A 12,500-nucleotide genomic window follows, 5' to 3' on the forward strand; every position below is an offset into this window, starting at 1 on the left:
CTCTGGTGCCAGATGAAGACGGCAGGGTAAGCAAACATCCGAAAAACAACGCGGCGGCTGAGCCGCTGTGGTAGTGTTGAGGAGATGTTATGGAAACAGGAGGGTTGGAAATTTGTGAGGGTGAAATAGTGGTAGTGTCAAGAGTTGAAGTGTCAAAGTTGGTGACTTGTGACTGCAGTCTCTGTCCATGTTTCCATTAAGCTTGGGAACCAGGCCAGGAATGACAGTAGGATTATTTGGTAGACGTTTCCAACAGATAACTGAAGAGCAACGTGCAAGGCTTAAGATGAGCAAGAAGGCAATGTCAGGGGTATTATTTTGAAAATGTGTACTTCTACCAGCCACCAGCCACTCAATATTAAATCTTTACTTTGTGTCTAAAAATCGAAGCCTACCAGCCACGTTTTGTATATTTTACCAGCTGCTCACAACTGTGCAACTGTGAGGTTTTTTTTTTTTTTAACTGCAAGTTTGCTTTCTGTGTTAATCGTAGCAAGCTGCGGTAGATCTATCGAGGGAGCACTAATAAAATGCATTTTTTTTTTAAGCACAATAAATAATGTCTTTAATGTCAAGCAAATAGAAAAGTATGGTTTGTTGGAAAGTGTCTAGCCGGTGCGGCCGGCGGCCATATCACAAGGCTCTGACAGGTTTAGCGCTGGAGTGTTTGATGTTTAACCGAGGTCTCTGGTCTTGCCGTCCTCCCCAGCTACACCAATGTCAACATTCACAACTTCACCACGAGCTGGCGTGATGGAATGGCTTTCAACGCCCTCATCCACAAACACAGGTACGTCACCAAACAGACTGTCATACAACTGAGACGCACACACACACACACAAATACACACATAGGCTCGTATAAGATTTTGCATAAATTCTTGAGCGTTTTGCTGGTACATTATGTAGTTCCTTGGGGGAAAAAGTTCTGTAACTAAATTTGTTTTGTTTGCACTGTGACATCAATAGGCCGGATCTCATTGACTTTGACAAGCTGAAGAAATCCAACGTTCACTACAACCTGCAGAACGCTTTCAACCTGGCCGAGCAGCACCTGGGTCTGACCAAGCTACTGGACCCAGAGGGTGAGAGGAGAGCCCATTTAGTCTTAATTCCCCCAGAACTGCAGTTCGGATACTCAGAAAACTGCAGTTTTGACACTTGAAGAAGTCCACTGATTGGTTTATGTTCACTTCAAAACATTGTATTAGATTTGCATATCACTCTCACTTTGGAATATTTTACATTAACGTAACCCAGAGTATTCTTAATGGTATTTTTTGCTTACTGCTGAACATTCTCTTGCCACCGGCTATACACCCTTGTGGAATGGTGCATGTCGTAGATACAACATAGAAGACACCCTTGAACCGGTTTTGTTGACTAACAGTGACAGTCACGCAACCATAGCAACCGCCTCTCGTTATCATGTGTGCAGACATCAGCGTGGACCACCCTGATGAGAAGTCCATCATCACCTACGTGGTCACATACTACCACTACTTCTCCAAGATGAAGGCTCTGAAAGTGGAAGGCAAGCGTATTGGCAAGGTAGGTGATGCCTCTCTGTAGAGTAGACTCTCTCTGTGTCCAGCTTTTCTGTCCATCCAGAGTTGGAGTCCAGCGAGTCATGCATGTGTGAGGAGTGAATGGAGTGAATCGTGCTCCAATCTTCCTGTCTGCTCCGTGGAGGCTGATTTAGTGAAAGGCGTCCACCGGTGTTATGGACGTGTGTGTGTGTGTGATGTGGCGTGAAATGGTGCTTGCCCTAACAGATCTGTATGAGATCAGAGTTGGACAGAGGAGGCTGAGGGAATCTTGTCACTGATGCATGCTGTACATATCATCTCTATGCTGGGAGAGAGAGAGAGAGAGAGAGAGAGAGAGAGAGAGAATGAGAGGCAGAGAGAGAGATAGAGAGAGATGGAGAGAGAGAGAGAGGCAGAGAGAGAGAGAGAGAGAGATGGAGAGAGAGAGAGGCAGAGAGAGAGAGAGAGAGAGATGGAGAGAGAGAGAGGCAGAGATAGAGAGAGAGAGAGGCAGAGAGAGATGGAGAGAGAGAGAGAGGCAGAGAGAGAGACTGAGAGAAGAGAGAGCAAAAATAAATGAAAGAAAGAAAGAAAAAAAGAGACATTTGCTACACCATGAAAATGATGCATGTTGTAACACATCTGCTGCCTGGGATACTGTGGTGAGGTCAGTCTTGGATCGATATGAAGGGAAGAGAGAAAAATTGAGATGGGAATTATGCGAGAGTGAAAAAAATAAAATAAAGAAACGAAAAGAAAGAAATGTTGACCTTGAACGTTTGCCCTTTTTTCTCTTGTGCTTGTCAGGTGCTTGACAACGCCATCGAGACAGAGAAGATGATCGAGAAGTACGAGTCGCTGGCCTCAGACCTGCTGGAGTGGATCGAGCAGACCATCATTATCCTCAACAATCGCAAGTTCGCCAACTCACTGGTGGGAGTCCAGCAACAGCTGCAGGCCTTCAACACCTACCGCACCGTGGAGAAACCCCCAAAGTAATCAATCTGTCTGTCTGTCTACGCTGTGTCCATGTCAATGCTGTACGCGTCTGTGTGTTGGATGAATAAATGAATCGATCTATCAGCACATTTGATTCATCCTCCTCTTTATCTCTCTCTCTCTCTCTCGTTCTCTCTCTCTCTCTCTCGTTCTCTCTCTCTCCCCTGCACATTGAGACACGTGTTGATAAAAACTTCAGTATATTTATTACCTGAAACATCACAGACCACACCGTAATGGAATGCGCGTATGGTTTCTGCGTCGCCTTGCAGGTTCACAGAGAAAGGTAACCTGGAAGTCCTGCTATTTACCATCCAGAGCAAGATGAGAGCCAACAACCAGAAAGTCTACATGCCTCGAGAGGGCAAACTCATCTCTGACATCAACAAGGTGGGTGCCACACAGCCAGTACGAGAGGGCCTGATTGGCTAATGCACTGGACTGTGCCAAAACATACAGCATAACAGCGTATGATTGCTCAATGTACTACCCCCATAAGGAAAAAGAGAAGATGTTATGGCTTTATGCACAACAAGTGATTCATGAATGGCATGTGAAATATTACATGTATTTTATCTGACTATCATAAATTCCACTATTGTTGCTCAACCATTCAAATTCAGATGCAGATCTTTTGAAGCAGCATATACCTTTGAAGCACAGAACTGTAGTTAATTTGATTTATACATTTAAAACATATGAATGCATTTGTTGCTATAGATAATGTGTTCTTACAGTAAATCATGGGGGGAGCAGGTGATTCAAGATAATGAATCAATTAAGACACACAAACAGCAAATAAAATAAAAGTGAATGTTTGTAAAAAACCTTTAAAGTGACATCAACCAATTCAACGTAGGTCACCAGGTCAGAGTGAGCTCTCTCCCCCTCGTCTAAATATCACCTGCTTTAGAGGCTGTTTATTGGCTCCTCTGTTTTATGTCTGTACACATCCAGGGACTGTGTCGCTAAACACCACAAATAATCTGCCTGTGCAACTCCAACAAGCATGCGTTTATAAAAGGTTTTATGGTCATAAATAACTTGTTGTCCTTCCACATATGTTTTTAAGGGTTTTTTTATTTTATTTTAGATTTTATTTGGCTTTTATTTTCCTATGCTAATAAATCTAGAAGAGCACAGCAATATAATTTCCGATATTTTATGGCCTCACATATTCTTTTCATTTCAATGCTGTGAGTTATTTAATGCAAGGTCAGTATGATTAGTTGCAGGTGTTTTATGAATCCATCTGTTTATTTTATAACTGTTTGTTTTTTCAGATGTGTATTATCATTTCAGTATGCTTTTGAATTGTAACCGTGTGTGTTTGTGTGTATGTGTGTGCGTGTGGGTTTATGCATGCATGTGTGTATGTTTTGTGTGTGTGCGTGTTTGTATGTTTTGTGTGTGTGTGTGCGTGTGTGTGTGTGTGTGTGTGTTTTGTGTGTGCGTGCGTGTGTGTGTTTTTTGTGTGTGTGTGCGTGCGTACGTGCGCGTGTGTGTGTGCGTGTGTGTGTGCGTGCGTGTGTGTGTGTGTGCATGGCAGGCCTGGGAGCGATTGGAGAAGGCGGAGCATGAGCGGGAGCTGGCACTGCGCACGGAGCTGATTCGCCAGGAGAAGCTGGAGCAGCTTGCCCGCCGCTTTGACCGCAAGGCCGCCATGAGGGAGACCTGGCTCAGCGAGAACCAGCGCCTAGTCTCACAGGTAGGACACACACACACACACACACACACACACTCACACACACACACACACACACACACACACATACTGTACACACACACACACACAAATACCAGCGCTTGGTCTCACAGGTAGGACACACACACACACACACACACACACACACACACACACACACACACAAACACCAGCGCCTGGTCTTACTGGAGACTGAGGAAAATCCACTGGCACCAAAGCTGTTACACACCTGACATCCATACAGACCAGAATAAAAAAAAAAAACATTCTTTCATAAGCATTTCTGCAAACTTAAAAATGACATTTGCTTTTGCCCTTTCACCTTGACTGTCCTGACCTAACTGTGCCACCTGGTGGATAGTAGTGGTAGTACACCAATAGTGGGTAAAGTGGGTAAATACCCATAGTATTTATTTATGCCGTCCTCCAAGCTTTTCCTTTCACCACACAGATTTGGACGGCTCACCAAATCTAACTTTTCCCCCCTGGGAGGGAAGAGAATCTATTTTATTGAATCCATCCTCAATTCTGTTATTGTCCACCCTACCAGTTTTTGAATTAAAGAGCAAATTAGCAACATAACAGCACTTACAGTAATATGCACTTCTCACAATATAAACACATGTGAATTCACTGAATCTAAACTTGACTGTATTGATAAATTAATATCAACTTGATGTATTGATAAATTAATATAATATATTAATATATCAATTCTATATTATATAGATTAATACAAATAATGGTGCTATGGTACTCATAGATAGGAGAGCACAATAATGAATTGTTTTACCATGTTGTCTCCTTCCAGGACAACTTTGGCTTCGATCTGCAAGCGGTGGAGGCGGCCACCAAAAAGCACGAGGCCATCGAGACGGACATCGCCGCGTACGAGGAGCGCGTGCAGGCCGTGGTCGCCGTGGCGAGGGAGCTGGACGTGGAGAACTACCACGACATCAAGCGCATCAACGCGCGGCGCGACAATGTGCTGCGTCTGTGGGAGTACCTGCTGGAGCTGCTCAAGGCGCGCCGCCACCGCCTGGAGATGAACCTGGGCCTGCAGAGGGTCTTCCAGGAGATGCTCCACATCATGGACTGGATGGACGAGATGAAGGTGAGATGAGAGAGAGAGAGAGAGAGATTTTTATTTTTTGTTTATTTTTACTTATTTTCATGCTCTTTGTTTCCTCACTAACTTACTTATGATTTGTATGCTTTGACAACACAAGTGCTCTTGTCATGTCAATAAAGCTTTTTTTTTTTATTTGAGAGAGAGAGAGAGAGATGGAATGAATGGGTAGAAATAAGATAGAGATATAGATAGATAGATAGATAGATAGATAGATAGATAGATAGATAGATAGAGAGAGGCTTGCACCACTGTCTCACTTTCTGACATGACATGCACCTAGAAAAAAAAAACATGTTTATATCAAAAAGATTTATACAATCACATGTCTCCCCATTGTACTTTAAGAGTCATTTACCCACCCATGTCAAGAGGTGGAAGATTAATTCCAGAAAAGTACTCAAAAATAAATTCTCCTCAGCATATGTGAAGTGACCATGTGTGTGTGTGTGTGTGTGTGTGTGTGTGTGTGTGTGTGTGTGTGTGTGTGTGTTCCCCTCAGATGCTGCTGCTGTCCCAGGACTACGGGAAGCACCTGCTGGGTGTGGAGGACCTGATGCAGAAGCACGCCCTGGTGGAGGCCGACATCGGCATACAGGCCGACCGCGTCAAGGCCGTCAACAACAACGCACAGAAGTTTGCCGTGGACGAGGACGGTTAGTCACTGGCCCTTTACATAGCGATGTGTTCTGCATAATACAGGGTGGAGCACACAACGCTAGATGTGCCAGGATCAAAGAAGCTCAGCTGGTCAAAGAAAATCACTATAAAGAGAATCACTATAATTTTGTATTTTGTTTTCATTGATGTCACTGGTCAAGATGCCTCCATTTTCATTTAAAAGTGTTCAAATATGAAGGAACGACCTGAATGTTTCCTGGGAGTTCTAATCAGCTGGTATCTACCTAGCCTGATGTGGTGTTCTATTGTTCTATTGCTATAAGTAGTTAATTTGTCCTCTCTGCTTATCGCTGTTCTTTTCTCTCCTCTTTCTCTTCTGTCTTCTCCCCATCCATCTCTAATTCCACCTGCTGGTATCCCTTTCTCCCCTCCTCCTTCTATCACTTCTTCCCCCCCCCTCTCTCTCATCCTCCTCTTCCTCCCCCGCTCTCTCTCTCTCTCTCTCTCTCTTGTCATCCTCTTCTTCCCCCGCTCTCTCTCTCTCTCTCTCTCTCATCCTCCTGTTCCTCCCCTGCTCTCTCTCTCTCTCTCTCATCCTCCTTTTCCTCCCCCGCTCTCTTTCTCTCTCTCTTGTCCTCCTCTTCCTCCCCCTCTCTCTCTCTCTTGTCCTCCTCTTCTTCCCCCACTCTCTTTCTCTCTCTCATCCTTCTGTTCCTCCCCTGCTCTCTCCCCCCCTCTCTCATCCTCCTTTTCCTCCCCCGCTCTCTCTCTCTCTCTCGTCCTCCTCTTCCTCCCTGCACTGCAGGCTACAAGCCGTGCGACCCGCAGGTGATCCGCGACCGCGTGTCCCACATGGAGTTCTGCTACCAGGAGCTGATCCAGCTGGCGGCCGAGCGGCGGGCCCGTCTGGAGGAGTCGCGGCGCCTCTGGAAGTTCTTCTGGGAGATGGCCGAGGAGGAGGGCTGGATGCGCGAGAAGGAGCAGATCCTCTCGTCGGACGACTGCGGCAAGGACCTGACGGGCGCGGCGCGGCTACTCAGCCAGCACCGGGCGCTCGAGGACGAGATGAGCGGCCGAAAGGCCAAGCTGCACGAGACGGCGCGCGAGGGCGAGGAGATGGCCGACGCGGGCCACTTCGGCGCGGAGCGGCTGAGGGAGCGGGCGGCGGAGGTCAGGGCGCAGTGGGCGGCGCTGGAGGCTCTGGCGGCGGCGCGGAAGGCCCGGCTGGAGGAGGCGTGCGCGCTGCACCAGTTCCTGGTGGACGCCGACGACGCCGACGCCTGGACGCTGGACGCGCTGCGCGTGGTCTCCACGGGCGACCTGGGCCACGACGAGTTCTCCACGCGCGCGCTCGCCAAGAAGCACCAGGGGGCCGCCGAGGAGGTGGCCAGCTACCGGCCGGTCGTGGACGCTCTCCACGAGCAGGCCAAGGCGCTGCCGGCACACCACGCCGACTCGGACGAGGTCAAGGGCCGTCTGGCGGGCATCGAGGAGCGCTACGCGGAGGTGGTGGAGCTGACCAGGCTGAGGAAGCAGGCCCTGAGCGACGCTCTGGCCTTCTACAAGATGCTGAGCGAGGCCGAGGCCTGCGAGGTGTGGATCGACGAGAAGCAACAGTGGCTTGACCACATGGAGATCCCCGAGAAGCTGGAGGACCTCGAAGTCGTCCAGCACAGGTGAGCCGTCCAGCACTCCATCGGGAATTCAGGCATCGGTCAAACCACATAAGGCCGGCAAATAGATTGTTATAGAAAATTATTATAAATTGATTGCCGGAAAGGGGAATGACCGATACATGAAATAATTTTTGGCACAGAAGGGGTGGGGGGGGTCAAAGGTCAGGAGGCCAGATTGGCATGGGCTGGGTGGGTCAAAAGAGAGAGAGAGAGGAGAGGTGTCTGAGTGGATAAGGCATTTGAAAAGAAAGAGGTGGGTGATGGTGATAAAAACTGAAGTCGCATGGCTTCACGTCAAGCTGGGCACTACCACAGTGAGCCTGACATACAGGAAGTAAGCAAGTCCGAGGTCAGGCTTGTAGTTTAGGAGATTTCCTTTTACAGTATTTTATATAGATGTCAAATTTCCCTAAACAGTACAGTCAGAGCCCTTAAGGAGGTGGACCTGTGTGTGTGTGTGTGTGTGTGTGTGTGTGTGTGTGTGTGTGAAAGGTTACTAGAGGTTCAGTGGCAGGTAGGTGAGGAGAGCAGAATGAATGGGCCCAGAGGGAGATCAAACACTGTCAGTGTGGTCAGCCAATCCACACACACACACACCACTGCCAAAGCACTACTTACACAACCACTGAAAGATTTACCAGCACTTTTAGGAATATAAGCTACAGACTACAGACTGGGCCCTTCCTTTGGCAGGGAATTAGAAAAAAAAAAAGAAAACCTTTAATCAAGTCTACACCTATTCCTGCATACGCTGTTCCCTTTTTAAAACATTTTTAAAGACCTGGATGAATTAAACACTGAGGGAACCGTGCAGTAGCTCTGAATTAGTGTGTTCATAATTCCTCACAAATGTATTTTTGGTTTATGTCCTTTGTGAAAACAATGTCAGAAGGGGGCCATGTATTTTTTCTCCCGTTTCCCAAGCCACAGTTGTCTGAGATCTAATGATGTGCTAGTCGCCTGGCTTAATTTATTTCTAATGAGACTCACTGAAGAGATTAATGATTGGGGAGTGTGGGGAGCAGCTGGTCTCCTGCAGAGCCAAAATGGAGTCCTTAACCAGCCGACGCACATACTGGCATCCATAATCAGGAGCAATCGAATGATTTTGAATAACACTCACATACTAACTCTAACTCTCTCCCTCTCTCTCTCTTTAACTTTTCCCTCTTTTGTCTCCCTTAATGTGAGGGGGGATGTGTGTTGAATTAAAATGGCAGTCTTTGGCTTCTCAAGTCATATTTTGCCACAAAATTGAGATGCAGTTCAGAGTTGTTACATAGAGATGAATCATTTTATGTTCACTAAAATGTGATGTGAAATTTAGCCATGAAATGAAAGGGTGAAGGGGTAGAAACAATGAAAGGGATGTAAATGACATATGAAGTTTGAGACAAAGATAATACTGTATCTACTGTCTTTAATGTTGAAGTTAGAAATTGGTGCGTTCATGAGCAACTGGAAAGCGTGAGAATTCAAAAATTTAGGGCGGGTATGTCACACCTGAACTGGGGACTTCCAAGTTTGAAGTGGAGGCTTTGGAGCTCCCAGGAGAATGTTTTGACGTCACTCAACATAGTGAACGCTCTCGCTTCGGAAGTAGGGAGTTTAGAAGTGGGAACCTCCCCACTTCCCCGCCGCATGAACGCACTAAATGTTCACAACTTCACAACTTCCCTCCTCCGTTTTGTGGCTTAGGTTCGAGAGTTTGGAGCCTGAGATGAACAGCCAGGCCTCTCGTATCGCTGTGGTCAACCAGATCGCTAGGCAGCTGATCCACAACGGGCACCCAAGCGAGAAGGACATCAAGGCCCAGCAAGACAAGCTTAACACCAGGTAAGATTTCCAAAATCTAGACCCAGGCTGAAATGTTCCACAAACAATTGACATGTTGATGCAGAACACTAAAATATATGTTTGTGAACTCAATGAGAATGTAACTGTTTACTTTGGAACTTTAGAAAATAAGGCCCTATTTACTTAAAACAGTTTTCAATTGATTGTGACCCAGGAACCACCTTTCTGACTAGGAAAGCAACCTGAGGCCAAATGAGAAATGACCATAGTGAAACTACAGCAGATTACATAATGCAAGGTCTGGGACCACTGGCAAAGTCTTCATGGACCACAAATTCACTGGTTGAAAAACCCTGACCCATGACAATGTAGAGAAACATAATTGTTAAGTTAACACTTACTCCCTGTAGTAATCAATCCACCTTCCTCCCCTGGAGGAGTCAGTTCCCATAACATTACAGTGTAGAGAAATGTACTTATTACATAACACTCTGTGTAAGGGCCGCTGCTAGAAAATGTGGGCCCTATGACAGAAAAGCCCCCACGATAATATATAGTATTATCGGGGGGCTCTCTGGGGGACCCTGTCAGTGCTGGGCCCTTAGAGTTGTCCTGCCCCCCCCCACCCCACCCCCCACCCTGTGTTAATGTACTGCCTTTATTGTATGTATTCACCATAATTACATATATGTATACTGCTGCTTAAAATGTGTCTGGGTAGGCGGCCTACATACTCTATTGTTCACATATGCCCCTAACACGATCACAACTTCACATTTGCCACCAACACCAATCAAGCGCACATTCCTTCCTCCGTTATTTTCATAACCACCAGCCGCCACTGATATGTACATATGTACTACACTGTAACGTGCTGCATTCATGCTCCTCCTCCTTTGTTCTCTAGGTGGAGCCAGTTCCGTGAGCTTGTGGACCGCAAGAAGGAGCTCCTCCAGTCGGCGCTGGGCGTGCAGAACTACCACCTGGACTGCAACGAGACCAAGTCCTGGATCCGAGAGAAGACCAAGGTGATCGAGTCGACGCAGGAGCTGGGCAACGACCTGACGGGCGTCATGGCTCTGCAGCGCAAGCTGACGGGCATGGAGCGCGACCTGGCGGCCATCGAGGACAAGCTGGGCGACCTGAAGGGAGAGGCCGGACGCCTGGCTGAGGAGCACCCGGACCAGGCGGACGCCATCAATGGCCAGCTGGTAAGACATTCTACATTAAAGCTAATGCTAATTGCTAATGCTAAATGCTAATTGTGGCGGGCTGATGTATCAGTTCGAAAGTCCTGCCTTCCTTAGTTACTGTTGCCCTCACAGACTAGCTGGTAATCCTTCCAGGTCTAGTTGGTAGACAATCAACAAAAACAACAAAAACAGTTATATAAGTTTGTGATGCCACAGAGAAAATGTAAATGTGTGTGTTGGTATTGACCACAGGTTTGCTTTAGTAAAAGAAGGCCTAAATATCTGCTACCTACCGACGCTGCTAATATTGACCTCTATCCCGTCAGGCCGAGATCGCCTCTGTGTGGGAGGAGATGAAGGAGACCCTGCGGGCGCGCGAGGAGTCGCTCGGCGAGGCGTCCAAGCTGCAGGGCTTCCTGCGCGACCTCGACGACTTCCAGGCGTGGCTGTCGCGCACGCAGACGGCCATCGCGTCCGAGGACATGCCCAACACGCTGGCCGAGGCCGAGAAGCTGCTGGCGCAGCACGAGGCCATCAAGAACGAGATCCGCAACTACGAGGAGGACTACCAGAAGATGCGCGACATGGGCGAGATGGTGACGCGCGGTCAGACGGACGCCCAGTACATGTTCCTGCACCAGCGGCTGCAGGCGCTCGACACCGGCTGGAACGAGCTGCACAAGATGTGGGAGAACCGGCAGAACCTGCTGTCGCAGTCGCACGCCTACCAGCTGTTCCTCAGGGACACCAAGCAGGCCGAGGCCTTCCTCAACAACCAGGTGAGGGCGCTAGAGGGAGACAGCGTGCGTGTGTGGGGGTGGGGGGGCGTATTATGTCCAAACTACTAAGATGTCCCACTAAGGAACATTGAGACATTGAGTTCTTTAGGTTTTACTAAGGAACATTGAGTTCTTTAAGTCCTATTAAAGAACATTGATTCATTGCTTCATTGATTACTCCTCAACAACTACTCTCTCTCTCTCTCTCTCTCTCTCTTCCTCTCTCTCTCTCTCTCTCTCTCTTTCTCTCCCGCTCTTCCTCTCTCTCTCTCTCTCTCTCTCTCCCTCCCTCTCCCTCACTCTCTCTCTCTCTCTCTTTCTCCCCCTCTCTCTCTCTTCCCTCAGGAGTACGTTCTGGCCCACACAGAGATGCCCACCACTCTGGAGGGTGCAGAGGCGGCCATCAAGAAGCAGGAGGACTTCATGACCACCATGGACGCCAACGAGGACAAGATCAATGGCGTGGTGGAGGCCGGCCGGCGGCTGGCCAGCGACGGCAACATCAACGCCGAGAAGATCCAGGAGAGGGTGACGTCCATCGACGACAGGTGGGACACACACACACACACACATACATACACACACACATACATACACACACATACTGTACATACATACACTTAAAATGAATGTGTTAGAAACAACACAAATTATGTTGTCCCTATCTGGACATAGATATGTGTTAAAAACAACACAAGCGGTGTTATTTTCAACACATTTATTGTAAGAGTATAAACAGTATAACAAAAGCAATGTGTTACAAACAACACACATTGTGTTGTCCCTATTTGGGCATAAATATGTACAAATATGTTTTCAACAAATTTGTTTTAAGAGTGTGTGAGAACAGTTGCACATATTCTAGCCTATACACGTATTCATTATTTTCACACTTCCACACAGTCCCTGTCCAACACACACACACACACACACACACACACACACACACAATAACAGAGTGACCCAAATCAGGGATTTTGCCGTGCTTTAATTATAAAGCATCAGCCTCATTGCTTGTGAGGCTGAAGTGGATAGACCATTGCATGCATTCTGCTTCTAATTGCATAGGAGT

The 12,500-nt window shown here is 47.4% G+C and overlaps 1 protein-coding gene across 3 annotated transcripts in view; it reads left to right on the forward strand.

Annotated features, from left to right (window-relative positions):
• Positions 1-12,500, forward strand: part of sptbn1 (spectrin, beta, non-erythrocytic 1) — a 105,506-nt gene that overhangs the window by 70,652 nt on the left and 22,354 nt on the right. For all 3 annotated transcript variants that reach the window (XM_076289909.1, XM_076289906.1, XM_076289908.1), the window contains 14 exons: positions 1-26; positions 710-790; positions 970-1,085; positions 1,439-1,551; positions 2,337-2,524; positions 2,801-2,918; positions 4,078-4,236; positions 5,045-5,347; positions 5,865-6,018; positions 6,789-7,659; positions 9,358-9,495; positions 10,364-10,667; positions 10,976-11,428; positions 11,774-11,976. The exon at positions 1-26 is cut by the window's left edge and continues 66 nt beyond it. In XM_076289909.1, coding sequence (XP_076146024.1) covers positions 1-26; positions 710-790; positions 970-1,085; positions 1,439-1,551; positions 2,337-2,524; positions 2,801-2,918; positions 4,078-4,236; positions 5,045-5,347; positions 5,865-6,018; positions 6,789-7,659; positions 9,358-9,495; positions 10,364-10,667; positions 10,976-11,428; positions 11,774-11,976 — 3,227 coding nt within the window. The remainder of the gene's footprint in view (positions 27-709; positions 791-969; positions 1,086-1,438; positions 1,552-2,336; positions 2,525-2,800; positions 2,919-4,077; positions 4,237-5,044; positions 5,348-5,864; positions 6,019-6,788; positions 7,660-9,357; positions 9,496-10,363; positions 10,668-10,975; positions 11,429-11,773; positions 11,977-12,500) is intronic.

This window comes from Alosa pseudoharengus, unplaced genomic scaffold (assembly GCF_046254945.1).
Source record: "Alosa pseudoharengus isolate Yale_2024_CS ecotype anadromous, Long Island Sound unplaced genomic scaffold, YU_APseudo_1.1 YU_APseudo_1.1_scf_1, whole genome shotgun sequence".
Lineage (NCBI taxonomy): Eukaryota > Metazoa > Chordata > Actinopteri > Clupeiformes > Clupeidae > Alosa > Alosa pseudoharengus.